Source organism: Cryptococcus neoformans (assembly GCF_000091045.1).
Source record: "Cryptococcus neoformans var. neoformans JEC21 chromosome 3 sequence".
In the NCBI taxonomy this organism is placed as follows: Eukaryota; Fungi; Basidiomycota; class Tremellomycetes; order Tremellales; family Cryptococcaceae; genus Cryptococcus; species Cryptococcus deneoformans.
The window spans coordinates 1,231,647-1,249,769 of record NC_006685.1 but is presented as its reverse complement, the minus strand read 5'-3'; the positions used below and the strand labels follow the sequence as shown (position 1 = coordinate 1,249,769).

Here is an 18,123-nt window from a genome sequence, read left to right as displayed (position 1 = left end):
CCACGCACATCATCAAATATCACTTTCTCGTTTTCTGTTTGCATATTCCCATCGGCATCAGATTGACCAAGATGCCTGTCTCAGCACAAAACTCCCCAGCTCGGCCTTCTATTCGCGAAACCATAGCGGCCCGTCGTGCAGAACTCCGCAACACTCCCAAATCTCAGAGAACCGGCGACCTCCAAACTTACGGTAGCCCGGCTGGCAAAAGAGCGGGTACTCCCAGAGGATTTGTTCACTTAGACGGGAGTGGGGCAGATCTGCTAGAGGACAAGACTGTGGAAGGGCAGTTGAAGAAGGCCGCTAAATCAGGTAAGCTCAGGTGAAAACTATGCACGGGAAAGTAAAGAAGCTGATGTTCGGCTAACGTTGGGTGTTCAGGTAAATTAGATATTGCTTCCCTTGAGCTTGAGCGCATCCCCCCAAAAGTGTACATATCCCTTCTGGGGCTTTCGACTACCGACCTTTCCAATCCTCCCCCTCCTCCTTCCCCGCCGAGGGAATCATTAGCTGCCTCACGCTCACGCACTGCAATCGGTACTAGCCCTTTTGCTGTAGATGATGAAATAGACGTAGACAATAGTCAGCAGGGCTTGGCGTTTCGCACTTGGAGGAAAGAAGAAGATATCTGGTCAGAACCAGAGGAACTTACCACCCTGAGAATTGGGAATAACAAGCTCGTGGAGATTGACAGGGAAATTGGAATGTTTGGAGGATTGAAAATCCTGGATGTGTGCAACTCTCAATATTCCTCACCTGTTCGCGTGCTCATATGTACTTTAGTTAAGCAAAAACCTTCTCAAAGGGGTTCCCGATGCCCTCTCTGACCTCCTTCGTTTGAGCTCTCTGGATCTTTCGTGGGTCTTCTCGCTTTGTTTTGGACAAGCATTAACTGGTTTCAAGCCACAATTCGCTACCATCCATTCCTCGTTCTGTCCTTTTGCTTCCCCAACTTCAGGTTCTGGATATCTCGCACAATTCAATTACTACCCTATCTTTTGATTCACCCATAGGGCCTTCTGAAGAAGGCCTCCGCTATGGCTCTGGATTTTTCACTACCGCCATCCAACGTCAAACCGCTCTCAAGTCAGAAAGACCTATACTTCCAGTGCTTCGTCATTTGAGTCTTGGGAGCAATACCATCACTCAGGAGGGTCTGAAGGCACTGGCCAGTGTCAATCTTAAGCATATGAGGGTCCTCAACATAGAAAATAACAACGTTTCGGGTGTTCTTGATGTTCAAAGTCTTGGGATCAGTGAGAAGGCCATGCCGGAGCTCTCTCACCTTGTTCTCTCCGGAAATATCAATATCCGCGGCCTCATTGGTACCATTGCATCGGCTGCTAAGGTTGATACCATAGGATGCAACTTACGCCAAGCCACTCCTTCATTCAACCATGAAGATACATCCACTGTCGAAGATAATCAAGACAAGGCTAGCTCGGCTGTCGAAACAGGACCTGCGGCGAATGATGAACATACTTTACCTATTCCGGAGCCTGACCTTACTATTGTCTACCGCACTTTTCCAGCAGCCACGTTCGACTCGGAACCTCTGGCTGTTGATTTCGATCTTTATCTTCCTTCTACCCCTGCCGGCCCTTCTGGCCACCCCCTTGTCATCTGGTTCCACGGCGGTGGTTTGCTACAGGGAAATAAAGAAAATCTTCCTCCTCATTTCAGGCGATTGCCTTCACACGCTTACACCAGAGGCGATGGACGCCCTGATGAAAGTGTAGCAATCATTTCGCCCAACTATCGCCTCGCTCCTCAGGTCTCTATCCTTGATATCCTCTCTGAGGTTACTGTTCTCTTCGACTACATTCAAACCAGGCTCAACGACAGATTGGTCAAGGATGGAAAGGGTGATCATAAGATAGATGTTTCTAGGATCTGCCTTTCAGGGGGTTCCGCGGGGGGCTATCTGGCATTGATAGCAGGCTTGAGAGTACCTGATGAAGTTGGCGACGAAGAGATTGGAGCTTATAGAGGATTGAAGAATGAGGCCATCAAATGCCTCGCACCTTTCTATCCCATCACTGATCTCACGGACAAATTCTGGGCGACAGAGACGAATCCAGTACCATGGATGAATGGCAACAGGTAAGTGAGCCCATAGTGACATATAATTTCTAAATCGACAAATCATAGCATCTCGCACGCTCAAGCGAAGCCTCATATCGACACCAAAGCAGCGCCTGTCTGCTCTGCTGTCTCCGGTGGACCTCGATCTATCCTATATCCATATATGCTTCAACATTCTCTTTTCCCTTCCCTCCTGTTCCTTACTCAGCGTTCAGTTGGACAAGGTCTCGATGCGTTCCGTCCCTCTCCTCTCTCTTTGTCCATCCCTCATCGCCTGGAAATTGCTTCCAAGTCGAGCAAGGCAAAGTATCACGTTCCAATCTTCTTTGTGTATGGCACCATTGACGATAAAGTGCAACCCATGGAGAAGACGATTGAGGCACTGGGTAGGGCCAGTGGAGATCTCGTAATCGAAAGGGTTGAAGGGGCAGATCACGCATTCGATGAGGATCCGAAGGTCGAATGTCAAGCATTCCAGGAGTGGTTGGGCAAGACACTCCTTTAGTGCTCACTAACTAGTCATCAAATGCATGCAGCGCATATTCGATTTTAATTCAAACGGCTCTTTCGCTAGTTGTCTTGCCATCCCGCTCTTGTTACATCGCCATGCGGCCCCTTGCATAGTTCCCCTGGAACCGTCTTCCTGAGCTTTTCAGAGGACGACCATCTGATTCGGCTTCCGCTTGACGCTTTCTGCTTAATCCTAATTTGCTTAACAAGAAATTGCAAAAACTTTCCCAAACTTCTCGATCTTCTCGTCTCCCTTCGAGCCAGTCAATCTCTAAAGATGGTGATCCGTCCATTGGCCTCGTGTGGCTATTGACGTACTTAATTCTACAGCGAAAGAGGGTAAGTGGTTTGCTCGCTTCCCCTTGACCTTCTGGCTCCGCTTTGCTTTCTTGCCTTGCGGCCATTCGGCGAGCAGCCCGGGACCACGTATTGATCCTGGGGGAGATCAGTACGGAGTTCTGCGTCTCACCCTCATATTGTGAAGGATCCGGACTATCTTTCGAGGGGTCTAAAGCGACAGTTCGAAGGACATCGAGCACCTTGGCTTTCAGTGTCGTAAGCGATACGGGTGGTGGGGCATTGAATCGCACGGTATTTGAAGATGGTAAAAGCTGAGCAAATGTCGTATTTTCCATGATCGCATAGGGTCTGGTTATGCTCTGAGACGGCGCAGTACATGTTAATTTCTCCTCTGCGATAGCAAATAATAAGTCCTTACATCAGGAAGTCGTGTCATGGTGTGAGACCAGCCAAGTATCCATCGAGAAGTCCGGGATTGCTTCATATTGATGACAAAGTAGTTGTCAATCTGGTTTTGACATAAGTGTCTCGCTTGCATTAACCGCACATTACCTAAATACCTTGAATTCCCGCAAAGTCTCTATGAGGGGCTGCAAAGACGAGTACTTTCCCACTAGTGTTGTATACCACCTAGCCTATGAGTATTAGCCTTGATCAACATGCTCGTGCTTCTTGAGAAACGTACGTGCACTTGTGCCCTATGTCAATACTTTCTCGTATCATACTTGTTATGAAAGCAAGTTCTCCTCCTCTGGTAATCAGTTCATTATCAGACGCAGTCGGGGCCTAAATGGGTGCTTGTTAGTAAATGTCGCTCATTTGGGGGCGTGCATACGACTCACTGCATGAGCTTGTCTATCTTTTAGTTCCATCCCTTGCAGCATTTCCTGTGAGGACGCAAAAAAGGGAGGATTACATATTGTGAGGTCCCAGTCCTCAGACTTGCCCTTGCATTCCAATAATGGAAAGAGGATTGGATCAGGTGTAGGTGATTTCAGTACGGTGATTGAAGACGGAGGTATATTGTTCTTCTCAAGTGTTGCCTTGGCATGGTTGTAGGAACTTTCATCGATCTCTGACAGTAGTCAGCGCCTATACTTGACCTATTCAAGTACAATCCACCTGTAGCAACAATACGAGAATCTGGGCGGAGTCGAGCCAGTAAAATAGGGTAGATAGCCGTCGCTCCTGTTCCTCTATTTGAAGAATGGTGTCAGCTTTCCTTAATTCTATGATGGCTGCTAGTACTCACATATCAAGGATTCGTAGAGGTCTCAAAGAAGAGGACGGGAGGTGTGGTTCGAGGTCGAGCACGTGGTAGATATAATCTAGCCTGCACTTATTGAATAATATCCACTGTGTGAAGTAGAGAAATAAGACCCACCTATTGGGTATCTATCATAGGAAGTAAGGTTGATGTCGCACAATTCGAACTGACACGAAGCTCACAGTTGGGCAAAGCCTGTCCTCTCTCAAATCTACATCCAGATTCCAATCTTCTTTCAACAAGCACTTGGTCAATTCCCTCAAAGCAGTTGGATCCTGAAAGTTGATAGAAGTGTATCCATCCTCGGAAACGCTGACGCTTAGTGGTTCTATTGATTAGTACCCTTTTCAATCACAGAAGACAAAAGACTTACAAGGGAGCAAATTTTGGGTATCTAGAAGCCAATCGAGCGAAATCTGGCTTCTGCTTCAGGTATGGGTTGTTTTGATGCATGATAAAGTTTACAAAAACAAATGTGAAGACCCGAGGAATAGTTGTTGAAAGAAGAGACACGCTTTAAAAACAAGTCAAGGATCAAGAAAGAAGGCCGAATGATTCAAGCGAAAGCGTCGTTGCGACTGAGGGACCGATGACTGGCGACTTGTGGTCAACCTCCACCACCGCATCCATCTACTAATAGTAGATGTAATGTCATTTCCTCTGACCTATATTCTCTTTTTTTTGCTACGTACGAAAAATGCATACCAACAGTGTGGTCCTGATCCCTGGGTCACTTGACTCAAAAGTCACACCGGCCAGACAGTGAAACAGCAGATGAATGGTGGCGGATGCATGCTAGATTCTATGGTCTGTACTGGTACATATGTGTAGCTTGTAACCTCATTTTGCTTCATTCGAATTTTCACACAATTATACAGTCATCCCTTACCGGCGTCTCGATACATCTTCCTCTTTTTGCAGCGCTTCTGCCTCCTTCAACCTCTTCGCGAACTCAGACACCTTCATTCTCTCCTCCTTCCTCAGAGGGTAGGCATTAGACTTAGCGTCAACAGCAGAAGATAGTGATTCCGGTAAGGCAGAAGGTTCATCAGAGCGCACGAAGGGCTCAGGAGCAGCCGGGGAAGGAGACGTTTGCGGGTAGACAACAACTGAAATATTACGAGTCAGTCATGAGGCATGTGCTCATTTACAACATACTGCGGTCATCCTTGCGCTTTACAACGCCAGCCTTTTCTCTGGCAGCAAGTTCTTGACTTCCATAGATCAATAGGGCCACAACGGTCACACCTTGAGCACTATAGACAAGTCAATAAACTCGTCTTCCTCTTCATGGTAAAGAGTGAAATGACCTACTAGATTCGGAATCTTAAAAACTGATTGAATCGCGTCCTATTACCTTTTCTCAGATGGTAGCTGGCCCCGAGGAGTGCAGCTACGGTCGCACCAGCACCTAGACGAAGACATTAGCTGGACGTTGGGCCGGAGTAGTGAGGGCTAGGCGTACCGAGGGGCACAAAAGGTTGTTCTTTGCATTTGTCGAAGATCTTTTGGGGCCAGCTTCTCTTGGAGGGGTCTGATGATACGGGGATGGACATTGCTGGCCGTAGCGGAGAGGTCTCGGGTGAGGAGAGTCATGTAGTCGATCTCCACCGTGATTATTGAATGGATGTATCGTACTCCTCGTTCGCCCGCGATCACAATCAAATCACACGTCATTTCCTCCACCTTTTTTTTTAGTCTTCTTGTTGCTTCTTAACTCATTATTATTATTAATTATTACTACTACTACTACTAATAATTCAACAACCTCTCGAAACAACCTCAAAGACCTAACATTATACAGTCATGCCACCTCACATGACACAGGCCACAGAGCTAATTGACTGGATTGTCTCGAACGGAGGTTATTTCCATCCCTCTGCAAAGCTCCAAGTGAGACATTTCCTTCTGCCTATCCCCAGACAGACCCAGTCCCAGAATTAATAGATTTAGGTAGATGAGTCAACAGGACTGTCTGTATTCGCAGACAATACCATAAAGCCTGAGGAGAAATTAGTATCCTGTCCTTTTTCCCTTGCTGTGACTTCTGAGCTTGCCACACAAGCCGTGTGCGAGATTGCAGGAGTTGAAAAAGGGCAGCTGATTTGGCCCAAAGGCCATGCTAAAGAAGGGAAGCCATGGAACGAAAGGATGAGAATCGGTGCATATCTGGGGTTTCATTGGATTTATCAGGAGAGACCCGAGACGTAAGTCAGTAGACTTGCATATTGTCCTAATCGTTGTTCGGCGTAGAGAATGGCCGCGATCATTGGTGCATAAGACATACTTGGCATCGTTGCCCCCAGCGTCAAATCTATCTACACCGTTGTACTTCACCGAATCAGAACTGCAGTTGTTGTCCGGCAGTAATCTTCTCGGCGCAGTAGAGGATCGCAGGAAAGAGTGGTCTGCTGAGTCAGCAGCGTTGAGGTCCGTTTTGAAAGAGGATGGTTTGACATGGTGAGTACTTTCAATCTTCGAACGCCATATCCAAACACCGTTGAACTTATTTTTGCCGCCCAGGGAGAGATATCTGGCCACTGCTACTTATATGTCCTCACGAGCATTCCCCTCTAAATTACTCGATCTCCCTCCAGACGGTGAGATGACTCCTCAGCCCACCAGAATTGACGGGGTTTCGAAACCTGCTCTTCTCCCCGGTGTGGATATCTTCAATCGTGAGACTTCATCTGGGATTTCAGGCTATTGCTAATACAGAACAGACGCTCGTGGCCAACCCATTCTTTGGCTCTCATCATTGGTGTCTATTCCCAACGGCTCGCGAGGGGTCCCTTCAATTTCCCTTGTTTCTTCATCAGTTTGTGAATCTGGTTCACAGTTGTTCAACAATTATGGTGCAAAGCCAAACGAAGAACTTTTACTTGGGTATGGTTTCGTACTTGACTCTAATCCGGACGATATTGTCAACCTTCGATTAGGAATTGCTTCCTTACCAGAACCCATTAATGAAAGGCTACAGTCCAAAGGTCTCGATGCCAGAGAGCGATTTGAGCTGAGAAGAAATGGGGAGGTCGATAAGCGTTTGTTGGAAATCATGAGGGTGTTATTAGGTGGTGGGAACGTAGAAGATGAAGTGGATGATGATGATGAACATGCCTTGCATGAAAAGGAGGAGAGAGAAATGCAGCTTGAGCTTGATGTGCTAGGCATGCTGGGCGGGATGCTGGAGGATAAATTGGAGAAACTTAGAACCGGGAGCCAAATTAAAGTGGTGGACGCAAGAGAGGAGGTGCGGAGGATGTGCGCCGTGTATCGGCAAGGTAAAACACGAGCATTTCGGTTATGACCATAACTAACTCTGAGAGTATAGGTCAAATGGACATACTCAATGCTGCCATGGATAAGCTTTCTGATCGTATTGAACGGATAGAGAGTTTGATGGATGAGGGTATGGGGGGATGCCCTTGTTGTTCATAGGCTATCCGATTCGTGTATTGTCAGACACTATCATCGGAGTATTAAATGCATATAGAAAGCGGATAAAAACTACAGACTGTGATCGCAGATCTTCCAGGACCTTGAGGCTAAAGTAATTAATCAAATGGCCACTTCTTCCGCACCGTTCACAATGCCGTTGATCTTCTTCGAAGGAGCAAGTACTTTCTCGCTTTGCGTTTCTCCCCTCATAGCTGCTCCAGCCCATCCTTGCTGTTCCAATGAGCGTTCGAGAGCTACTATCTCGGTCCCAACCGCTCGGACATGTTGCTTGGTTGATTCAGGGCACAGGGGCAACGGTTTTCTAGCAAGAGCCGCTGTAGGGGCGTAATCATTGGCCCAGGCAGTCATGTACTAATTGAAATGTTAACTATCGTCAAAGTCGACTATTCGAAATGCTCACCTTGGTCCCGAGGATGGCACCCTTGCCCATGCCCCATTCGGCAGTAGAAATCACCCTGGCATACTGCAAAGCTTCCTCGTATCGGCCAGCTCGTGCGAGCTCAAAAGCTTTGACGCAGACGCGAGGAGCGACATTGGCCATGCCGGTAATGGCGCCTTGGCCACCAACAGCAACGGTGCCCAGAAGATAGTCTGAGGCACCACCCAAAATTGTGAAAGGAGCTGAGAGAGGGCAAAATCAGCTACACTTTCCGAAGTTCCGTAAACTATACTCACAACCAAAGGCATTGCCCATAGACTGAGCAGTCTCCCGCCCAATCCTTCCGACGTCATGATCAGTGTGCTTTACGCCAGCAATGTTAGGGTGTCGAGCAAGTCGACAAATCAAGTCGGTGTCCATGTTGATCCCGCTGCAAACTCCGGGATAGGAATAAATGATGATGGGAATTGGAGAAGCGCTGGCAAGCTAAAGAGATTCGGGGCTAAGTCAGCTCACCCTCGAATATATACGAAGTGATCTAGATATAGCTACTTACTTCTTCAAAGAACGACTGGATGGCGTCAGCTGACATGGCAGCTGGGTAGTAAGAGGGAGGGAGCACGAGTGCGAAATCGGCGCCAGCTTCGGCAGCATCCTGGCAAAGTTTAAGAGCTTGGCGAGAAGACTGAGCACCAACTGTACCCGCAATCACAGGTCCGTGGTTCCCACATCTTTTGAAAGCCTCTTTCGCAGTTCTGATAAGCTGTCTGGAAGGTCAGTGGGATCATGGTGGGACCATTGTCTTAATACGCACAGTCTTTCTCTCTTCGTCGTCCAGAGTTACAGCCTCCGCAGTCGATCCTTGGACGACGACACCAGCTAATCCAGATTTTGCGAGGAACTCCATGTGCTTCACATGAGTCTCGACATCCAAATTCTGCTCGGCAGTAGGTTCGAAAAAGGTGATAGTAGGACAATAAACGCCAGGAGGCAAGGTCTTAGGGCTAATAGTAGCGGCAGGCATGTCGGGATGATATAAGCAGTCGTGATATGAAGCAGAGTTATGTTATCAAATATTGTACAAAAAGAAGAGAACAATGATACAATAGAGGGTGGACTAAAATATCAACAGCAAAGGGGCAGGGCTATATATAAAAAATACGAGTGGCAGCTACTACCACACAATTATTGCTGCTCGGCATATATCCTATCATGCCCCTGTATTCAGCAATCTCATGTCTTGATTTGTATTCGGTAGATTTGTATACTACTCTATCTACTGCAGTTAGTCCTACATTTCCAACGAGCAATCCCGCTATTGCTCTTACGAGAACCGGAACTCGACACATGGTGCCGTCTGGTTAGCCGACCGACCGAACGTCCCTTGAAGGCTAACGCCAGCAGACAGCAGAAGGAACGGGCCGTGAACCGAAGGACGCTAAAAAGTACCAAGTATAAACTTTGCATCGTGACTAATAACCTCCCAGTAATTACTACTGATTGTTAACCATTTTGACCGACAAGCTACCACATAAATGTAGCAAATGATGCTATATAGAAAATCTGTTTATAAAACAACACCCAAACCCGCACGAACCATAGTAATAATAAGTGAACGACTGACTGGCGCGAAGGGCCGAAGACCCACCGGGCGACCGACGCCACCGAAGGTCGGAAGATACATGGAAGAAACCGAAACCGAATTATTTCGGTAGTGAACCGAAAATTTCGTCACATAACAACTGGAGACTGGAAACCTTCACAGGTCATTTTTGCTAGTATATATATGATATGTCATGTGGTGTGGCCCCGAAAGGAGAGGGTAGACTTAATAATGACGGTGAATGTCCTTATGCACTGATAAGATAATTATTTTATCCCTCGCATTTGATGATATGGCATATAATAATGACGAACTTTCATCCCCATCCCCCGCTTAATTAACAAACCATCTAGATAGGGCATTTATGTTGATCGCAGGTAATGAAATTCTGGAGGCTGTTTTCACCTCTTCCTTTCTTCCTCCTCCTCTTCCAAAGCTTCTTCGACAATCTCCACTGCTCTCCCAACCTCCTCAAACGTGTTATACAGCACGACAGGACTAAGTCTGATGACACTTGGCTTCCTTTCATCACCCACTAGCCCCTTTCTCAACATTCTGTCGAAGACTTTTGGCATTACATGTTCCTCTTCGGGCAGTATCACTAAGGACAGCTGAGTTCCGCGATAAGGAGCAGCTGGTGTGATAATTTTAAAACCGATTTTCCCTTTGGGATCCGCAGGATGAACATGGTATCGTGAAGCTTTGAGAAGGGCCTCAAGTGTACCAGTGAGCCGACGGGCTTTTTCAACCATATTAGAGAACCCCACAGCTTCAATGAGCTGAAGAGTTGCTAGGAGAGGGATAGATGAGAATACAGGCGTGCAAGAATGCTGATATCCTTTAGCACCTGGTGTGGGTTGGAAGTTAGGGGACATGTGGAAGCGCGTGCGAGCATCATTGCCCCACCAGCCAGCAAGACTAAAGGGTATCAAAAAGGAGAACGGATTTGAGATAAATCTGGACATACCGACGGCCACCATCTTCCAATCCTGAGCGAATGTAAAATCCTCCAATAGCAGCAGGACCTGCGTTTAAGTACCTAACGCACATTGTGAGATATAACCCAGAGGCAGTTATCTGAACATACTTGTATGTGCACCAGACGGCAAAGTCGACATTCCACTCGTTCAGTTTGCATTCCACATTGCCAATGCCATGTGCCATATCAAGCCCTAAGAGAGCACCAATTTCATGGACTTTCGGTGAAATGGAAGAAATGTCAAATAACTGGCCCGTATAGTATTGGACTAGAGGCAACCAGACTATGGCAATCTGGCCATCAATAATCAGTGAGTATACTCAATTTTTATGTAGAGTGATGCTCACTGAGTCCTTGTTATCATCTAACACTTTAAGAATGTCTTCAGTCCGGAGAGTGTCTTCTCCTTCACGCGGCACCAATGCTATAATGGCATTGTCAATCTGCTCAGGGCGGAGGACTTTATCATGCAGTCTCGGATGGGAATGAACTGCGTACTACGAAGATATCAGTCTCAGGTTCGTAGAATCATGCTTCAGTACTCACCCAGTCGCTGGGGAAACTGCCCTTCTCAATCACTATCTTCCATCTTTTTTCCGTGGGTTGATAGAAGCTGGTAAAAAGGTTGTGCATGTTGCTCGTGAGAGTTGATGTGTGCGCAACTTCCTCTTCTCGAGCTCCGACGAGTTTCGCAAGATGAGGAGTAAGGGGTTCATCTACATGTTTCCATGGCCGTTGATAGGGATGATTGAAATGACCAGTCACAGAGCTGATCCGTCATACATCAGCTTAACATCAGCTTGACGGCACGAAAGTGTGGAAACTCACCTCGTGGACCAGACATCGAGTTCTTCCATTATATGCTGTCTGGCTTTCTTATTGAGCAGACCTAGAGAATTGCCGCAGAAGTAAATTGCCTTTCCATCTGGTCTATTTTGAGCATTATGCGAGCACAAATTGGAGCCTAACTTCTTTGCCTACCTGCTTCACCTCCACAAGCTTTGCTGTTTGGGATCTCATATTCTCCTCTAGTCCAGTTGAGAGCATCTTCCTGGTCCCACTTGACCAGATCCTTTTTGGTGGGTAGGTCATTGGACATGGTCAAAGTTTTATGGTTTTCTTTGAACGCTGAATATGTATGATTCCGGTCGTTTATGATATCAGTCTCCGTGCTTGCTAATTCGTCCTCTTTCTTGTTCGACCCATGCAAGACGCAACGAACACCAATATGAAACGTTAAATCCGCTTTTAGAACAATTACGTAAAGTACACTTTGATCGTATGGACCGGAGGTTCCGGAGCAGCGCGCAGATCAGCATCCCAATAGCGACTACTATTAACAGGGCAATAATCGCCAGACAACTAAGGACAACCGCCAGGATTTCAAGCCTATCTGAAAATTAGTCGCCTAATACCGGAACAATCGTCCAACTATGTCCGAGACAGATCTCAAACCTGGTCAGAATCTGGCCCATCTTCTTCCGCCTTCTTGGAGTGCTGAAGTGCAAAGGTGGTTTGCCGAAGACACTCCATCCTTCGACTGGGCTGGCTTCGTTGTGGGTGAGGAAGAGCAAGAAGCGATTCTCTGGGGTAAAAGCGGTGTGAGTAAGCCTGTACTTTCCTTGACTTACGTTCTGACAACTGCTCTGCAGGGTGTACTAGCCGGTGTACCTTTTTTTGAAGAAGTATTCAAGCAAGTTGACTGCGCGTGGGTCGTTCGACTTGAACAAACGATACTTGCTAACTCCTGTGGAACTAGGGTGGAATGGCTTATGCCTGAGGGATCTGTTGTGCCTCCTGACACGAAGACCAAGGTCGCCATTGTTCGAGGCAAAGCTCGGCAGCTTTTGTTGGGTGAGCGTGTTGCGCTAAATACATTGGCTAGATGCAGTGGAATCGCAACCGTGTGAGCTTAGCTCCTGTATTGCGCTACAGAACAATCAATATCTAACGTGCCTTTAAATAGATCAAGGAGGTTCCGAGATTTGGCTAGGGCCGAGGGTTGGAAGGGCGTTGTTGCTGGCACCAGAAAGACTACCCCCGGCTTCAGGCTGGTCGAGAAGTATGGGATGATGGTGGGTGGCGTAGACCCTCATCGGCATGATTTGTCATCGATGGTTATGCTCAAAGACAACCATATCTGGGCAACTGGTCAGTATCTATTCTTCCCCAGTTGTTCTAGGCCTCATTGTTGATTTGTTCAGGTTCAATCACTTCTGCTATCCAAACTGTTCGCCGAGTTGCTGGTTTTTCCCTTCTTGTTAACGTCGAGTGCCAGAATTTCAAAGAAGCGGACGAGGCCGTTACGGCGGGAGCTAATATCGTGATGTTGGACAACATGGTTGGAGAAGATTTACATTCTGCGGCGAGACGACTCAAAGAAAAATGGCAGGGTCAACGGGAGTTTTTGATTGAAACTAGTGGTGGTATCATAGAAGGGAGTCTGACTGGTCGGGTGGGACCTGGTGAGTTTACTCGCGTTAAACATTCGCTTCTGGCTAATTATCTGTCGACTCTAGACATCGATATCCTATCAACATCAGCGGTACACCAGAGCTGTCCTCATGTTGATTTTTCGCTCAAGATTCAGCCTAGAAAGAGTTCCTGAATGTTTTATTGCATTATGGCCAAACCTGATTTCACAATATTCGATGCAACATTGCAACAGCAGAGATGACAATTGCATCGGACAGCGCACGCGAGACCCGAAAGATTGAACATGGTCGACTTGTTATTGCTTTGAGAAACTGACTGTACAACTCAGAAGGTAACCGAGCAATCGTGCCGATCACTGATATGTTATTAGGGCCCTAGAAAAAGACAGCCAGGAAAACTCGTGATTGTTGCTAGTAGTACAGTACATGTGAATGAGAATGCTGTGTCATGAGAACGTCGTTTACAAAGATGAAGATAGGGATGTGATCAAGGCTGGATCGTTAAAGTCAGCATGATAGAGAAGCAGCATGGCTCGACGTACAGGTAGTTTACAAAGCTACCAAGCCAATCACTACTTCCCACCGCTCGGTGTTAAGGGACTAATGGGTGCTGGTTGAGGGTGAAGAGTGTCTCCCGGGCGTAAGTTGGAGATTGCGGATGAGCTTGACCGAGGCATAGTGATCCAAATTGTCTGAGCCCTAGTTAGGTCTTACCGAGTTAGCCTGGAACAAGAAAACTACTTACAAAGGAGGTAAACCTACTGCTGTTACCTCCTTGGAAGTTTTCGATTTAATGATGATTCCTAAGGGGCCGATACTATGAATGGAAAAGTGATAGTGACGAATTATATGGTAGGCGCGACGAGGAAGAAGGAAGACAAGATGAAAAAGTTTAGAAATGAGCTTTACAGGTTTACTTATATGGCTTCAGTGGATGTCTGTTGTGAGATAAATAAAATGATTTGTTGCCTGTGGAGTGTTGTTTGGAATTGAATGTGTGAGGTAACTGGTGCGGGCGGTTGAAGAATGAACGGGGTGCAGTGGGGCCTTTAAACTCTTCTTATGTGCCTATCTCTCGTGCTAGGTCCATATTGGACGTGCCAAAGGAACAGCTGTTTGTCGGACTCCGGGAGAAGTTCAGAATGAAGAAGGTTGTCGTCGACAAGTTCTCCACTACTACTACTTCTCTCTTTGTTTCTTCTTCTTCAGTAAATCAACCTGTTTTATTGTATACATGTCGTCTCAGACTCTACCGATTTTCTGCCTGGAATAAATCTTGCCCTCGAACTTGGATCTTTGCGTCTGGGGATGTGCGGCAATAATCATACCGGTAATAACCCAACAACAGGAGGCCAGAAGAACATAGAAGTACAGTTTCTGCCAATAACGAATCACCACTACTCGCCGCGCGGTGCCGGTGACACCCTCCCCGTACACAGTATTGCAGGGTTATTGCCCCCTGTAATGCCGTAGCGTTCCCAAGAAACTCAAAGGACGCCCTCAAACGACAGGCTGTTATGAGAGGAGAGGTCAATCGTTGTAGCAATCACAAACCGCGCCGTAATGTTTTTGTCATTGGGGCCTCAATCGACTCTCGCTGTGTAGGTAGTAGACCTCGGCTGATCATTACTGATGACCGAATGGCTTTTGCACACACGCTTCAGTACGCAATATTAATAATTACGTAGTTCGCGGATCGCGGATTGAACACATGTCAGTCCTCGAACGTTGTCGCCATATGATAGCTGTATACCGTATAGAAGAAGGGTATAGCGAACATCTTCGCGAGCCTATACTTTCTCGGCCCATGGAAAAAGAGATCAACAGAAAGTTTACCTCACAGTAGTACTCATCATACTGAAAATGCTATAGCATATAACGAACTCCCTACAACCCCGTCATCTTATCTGCTAAGCGTCTGTTGTGTTTATCATTTCAGGCATTACAATGGATTTGGATTTGCACTTCCCATGTTATACCAATACATGTTATTATAACATCATCAAGATCATCCAATATACTGTGATGTACCTTGTCTCTAGCATCTACAGAGCCTCAGCAAGAACCCTCTCATCGTCTGATGAAGTGCCAGTCTTCTGTACCATAGGGACAGCAGTGGCCGTACCAGAGTTCCTAACAAAACTTTCTTGGTCTTCCTGTGACAAGTCCTCTAGGCTTCGGTTCTGGCGCCAGAAGTTAGTAACGCGATGTGTCATGGCAATCCTGTACCTACCTTAGTCTCGGGAAGAAGTAATGTGCTGAAAACACCGGTAAGCATGAAGAAAGCGAAGATTTCCAAGATGTGCTTGAGGAACTGGTTTGTGCCACCAATATTGATAAGCCTGGAAAATCCGACCTGGGCAACGATGGCGCCCAGCTTGCCTGATGCGGCGGAGATACCATGGGCAGTTGATCGGTAACGAGTAGGGAAGACTTCTCCGGGGACTATAAAGGTCGTAGTGTTGGGCCCAAAATTCTGATGCATCAATGTCAGTGTAATGAAGGGAGTTTCAACGGTAAAAACTGACTTGGAAAAAGTTTGCCATGCAATAGAGGAAGACAAAGGCCTTTTTGCCGGGGTCGGTAGAAAGCATTTTATCGTAACCGAAGCCCATACAGACAAAAATGATCGTAAGGAGTACAAACCCCATCAGTTGGATAGGTTTTCGACCCCATGAATCGATAAATGCCATGGAGAAATAGTATCCAGGCTTCAGTCCTGTCAGCTACGCACCTCACCAGACGCGTTGAACTCACAATTAGTCCTCCAACAGCCAAAATAATATTACCGACAGCAACGTTGTATAATGTTTGATAGATGTTTTCTTGTTTGGTTGGAAGGTCGGTAGAAGAACCGAAGCCGATGGTTGACAAAATAGTTGATGAGTTTAGTCCTAGTCGAATAAATTTCATTAGCAAAGCATAGTGCAGGAAGCTGCCACCTTACCTAGACCATAAAACGCTATGTCCAAGGCGAACCATGACCAAGAAGTGCCAAGTAAAACTTTGCCGTTCTGCCACTGCCCGAAATGACGAGCGAAATCAGACCATGAAGCCTTAGGGACCTCGGCGCGATCATTGATTTGTACTGGGTCTGCAATGTATTGACCGGTAGTGATGTACGCATCGACGTCTTGAGAAGCCTGTTTGATGTTTCGCTCAACATCCATTGTGTAGCGAGGAGTTTCGGGAATAGTCAATCGGAAGTAGAGAGCTATAACGGCGGGAACACACCCGATACCTATGATGAGACGCCACGCTTGGTCGACGGATTTCAAGTCATCAAGAGGCTGAGAATGGATAGAGTCCTTATAAGCAGCGACGACAATCACTGCGACAATAGCGCAAGTGACTAGGAAAGTTATTAGCGATGAAAAAGACTGGACAGAGCGATCGTGCTCACAGTTTCCCCAACCTTGAGCTGAGAAAACAGCAGCCATCATCCTTCCTCGAATCTTACGGGCTGCGAATTCGGAGGTGATGACAGAAGAAACCGGATAGTCACCTCCAATCCCAATACCTGAGCAGAAATTAGCAAAGATTGGGTGAGGACTATTGCGGCCGGACTCACCCATGATAAAACGCCACATAATCAAAACACCATAAATATTAACGCCTGGAGCATGGCCGGCGACCGCCTGACCGAGAGTACCAATGATGATAATGATCTAAAATTGGAAGGTAAGTCTCCTGCTGCAAGATGGGCGCACACGACCTTACCAATTCAACACCGTACATCCTTTTCCTACCAATGTGATCGGCGAGATAACCAAAGAGGAGCTGACCGAAGAAAGTGCCAATAGAATGGGCAACTTTGATACCCAAATCCTGATTACTGGTGTTGGAACCACCGTTATGGTAAACGTAACCAATCATGGTGGCGGCGATAGAAATGGAAAATATATCATAAGCGTCTGTGAAAAATCCGACGCCTAATGAGAGATTAGCAAAGAAAGACCGCGCGAGGGTTCAAGAAAACTCACCAGCAACTATACAGGCTTTAGCGTGAAACCAGGAGAAACTGGCTTCATCAATTTCCGCAAGAGCAGCACGTCGTCTTTCACCGGCAGACATTGGGACGTTGGCGTGAGCTTTTTCAACCTCGAACTGGCTCGACATAGTTTATGTGGACCAGTTGGTTCTTCGTGGAGAGAGCTTTTGAGATTAGAGGGATATGGAGGACTCTTTTTCTTCATTATATTAACAGCTGGTTAAGTACTTTTCGTGCTCCAAGCATAGGAACACGGAATGTTCGCTGAGCATAGTCGTCTAACGTCTAATAAAAAATCAATACTTTATAGCACGTTCTTGGCATTGCTACTCACTCGTCTTGGGACTGAGGGAGTAGATTTATCTTGTGCCGGTCATATCATTCCAAATAACCGGTAGAATGGGTGGGAAAGATGAATCTAATTTAGATATGAACGTGTGGTCTGGCGAACCAAAACGGCCCAATCACGAGCGTGTATTTGATCGCAAGACCTGTCGTACACGAACATCGATTATTAGGCAGCAGGCAATATACATATCGGACAAAATCGCAAAAATAAGGCACGTAGATACAGGGAAAAGTGTCAACATCAGAACGAGTGAGAAGATTGACAACAGAAAGACGGAACACAGCAAAAGTCAATCGCACGTTCGTGGCCTGTGGTTTTGATCCATCTCTTTACTATTACGTAACTTGACATCTTGGTCAACGCTTCTGCCTGCTGGGGGATCATTCATGTTCGTTGTGCCATTCACCCTTGGCGTAAACCATAATAGCCACGTGGTGATCGTTATCTTGAAATGGGCTATTTAAAGAAGCACAAGCATCCTGTAAGAAGGGCATGATATTACTAGTTCCTCCATGCGCATGATTGATGGTCGAAAATGGCCAAAATCCTTGCAACAAAAATTACCCCTCCCTCCAGTCAAAGCTTCGTTACAATTTGCAACAAGGAACCTTCTCCGACCTTCGGGCATCGTCGGAGATCAGGGGCCACTCCGTCGAGGGGCTTATGTTGAGCGCCACCGAGGATTTCGCTTAGTGTAGTATGGGCACGAGTGTTGGTGGTGCTGGTTGAAGTCTGGTATAATTTCTTCTGGGATAGACGATGCGTG

The 18,123-nt window shown here is 46.7% G+C and overlaps 8 protein-coding genes across 8 annotated transcripts; 3 read left to right on the top strand and 5 right to left on the bottom strand.

Annotated features, from left to right (window-relative positions):
- Positions 1–11: 11 nt before the first annotated feature.
- On the top strand, positions 12–2,641 carry CNC04030 (hypothetical protein). Its single transcript, XM_024656798.1, has 5 exons — positions 12–312; positions 382–731; positions 784–857; positions 904–2,103; positions 2,152–2,641. Exons 1-5 carry the CDS (start codon positions 72–74, stop codon positions 2,588–2,590), a joined length of 2,304 nt encoding a protein of 767 aa, XP_024512572.1. The 5' UTR covers positions 12–71; the 3' UTR covers positions 2,591–2,641.
- Positions 2,595–4,704, bottom strand: CNC04020 (conserved hypothetical protein). Its single transcript, XM_569640.2, has 10 exons — positions 4,536–4,704; positions 4,345–4,480; positions 4,280–4,290; positions 4,148–4,228; positions 4,018–4,091; positions 3,738–3,970; positions 3,581–3,681; positions 3,456–3,525; positions 3,314–3,403; positions 2,595–3,254 (listed from the first exon to the last, which is right to left on the bottom strand). Exons 1-10 carry the CDS (start codon positions 4,613–4,615, stop codon positions 2,682–2,684), a joined length of 1,449 nt encoding a protein of 482 aa, XP_569640.1. The 5' UTR covers positions 4,616–4,704; the 3' UTR covers positions 2,595–2,681.
- Positions 4,705–4,931: 227 nt separating this feature from the next.
- CNC04010 (hypothetical protein) lies at positions 4,932–5,771 on the bottom strand. The gene is made up of 4 exons (XM_024656797.1): positions 5,628–5,771; positions 5,477–5,573; positions 5,321–5,418; positions 4,932–5,271 (listed from the first exon to the last, which is right to left on the bottom strand). Exons 1-4 carry the CDS (start codon positions 5,716–5,718, stop codon positions 5,048–5,050), a joined length of 510 nt encoding a protein of 169 aa, XP_024512429.1. The 5' UTR covers positions 5,719–5,771; the 3' UTR covers positions 4,932–5,047.
- A 146-nt stretch (positions 5,772–5,917) lies between these two features.
- Positions 5,918–7,662, top strand: CNC04000 (cytoplasm protein, putative). Its single transcript, XM_569636.2, has 6 exons — positions 5,918–6,055; positions 6,116–6,369; positions 6,416–6,622; positions 6,686–6,840; positions 6,886–7,443; positions 7,494–7,662. Exons 1-6 carry the CDS (start codon positions 5,969–5,971, stop codon positions 7,598–7,600), a joined length of 1,368 nt encoding a protein of 455 aa, XP_569636.1. The 5' UTR covers positions 5,918–5,968; the 3' UTR covers positions 7,601–7,662.
- On the bottom strand, positions 7,631–9,098 carry CNC03990 (conserved hypothetical protein). The gene is made up of 5 exons (XM_569634.2): positions 8,815–9,098; positions 8,557–8,763; positions 8,297–8,486; positions 8,022–8,242; positions 7,631–7,972 (listed from the first exon to the last, which is right to left on the bottom strand). Exons 1-5 carry the CDS (start codon positions 9,022–9,024, stop codon positions 7,721–7,723), a joined length of 1,080 nt encoding a protein of 359 aa, XP_569634.1. The 5' UTR covers positions 9,025–9,098; the 3' UTR covers positions 7,631–7,720.
- A 766-nt stretch (positions 9,099–9,864) lies between these two features.
- CNC03980 (kynureninase, putative) lies at positions 9,865–11,768 on the bottom strand. Its single transcript, XM_569632.2, has 7 exons — positions 11,564–11,768; positions 11,411–11,507; positions 11,129–11,351; positions 10,930–11,079; positions 10,691–10,875; positions 10,571–10,642; positions 9,865–10,521 (listed from the first exon to the last, which is right to left on the bottom strand). The coding sequence occupies exons 1-7, from the start codon at positions 11,679–11,681 to the stop codon at positions 10,005–10,007; spliced, it is 1,362 nt and encodes a 453-aa protein (XP_569632.1). The 5' UTR covers positions 11,682–11,768; the 3' UTR covers positions 9,865–10,004.
- Positions 11,769–11,909: 141 nt separating this feature from the next.
- CNC03970 (nicotinate-nucleotide diphosphorylase (carboxylating), putative) lies at positions 11,910–13,497 on the top strand. The gene is made up of 6 exons (XM_569630.2): positions 11,910–12,183; positions 12,235–12,290; positions 12,342–12,488; positions 12,549–12,733; positions 12,787–13,047; positions 13,102–13,497. The coding sequence occupies exons 1-6, from the start codon at positions 12,016–12,018 to the stop codon at positions 13,188–13,190; spliced, it is 906 nt and encodes a 301-aa protein (XP_569630.1). The 5' UTR covers positions 11,910–12,015; the 3' UTR covers positions 13,191–13,497.
- Positions 13,498–14,947: 1,450 nt separating this feature from the next.
- On the bottom strand, positions 14,948–17,464 carry CNC03960 (phosphate transporter, putative). Its single transcript, XM_024656796.1, has 10 exons — positions 17,343–17,464; positions 17,001–17,293; positions 16,738–16,949; positions 16,589–16,685; positions 16,421–16,537; positions 15,965–16,369; positions 15,775–15,911; positions 15,546–15,728; positions 15,251–15,493; positions 14,948–15,200 (listed from the first exon to the last, which is right to left on the bottom strand). The coding sequence occupies exons 2-10, from the start codon at positions 17,134–17,136 to the stop codon at positions 15,063–15,065; spliced, it is 1,668 nt and encodes a 555-aa protein (XP_024512427.1). The 5' UTR covers positions 17,137–17,293; positions 17,343–17,464; the 3' UTR covers positions 14,948–15,062.
- Between the last annotated feature and the right edge of the window lie 659 nt (positions 17,465–18,123).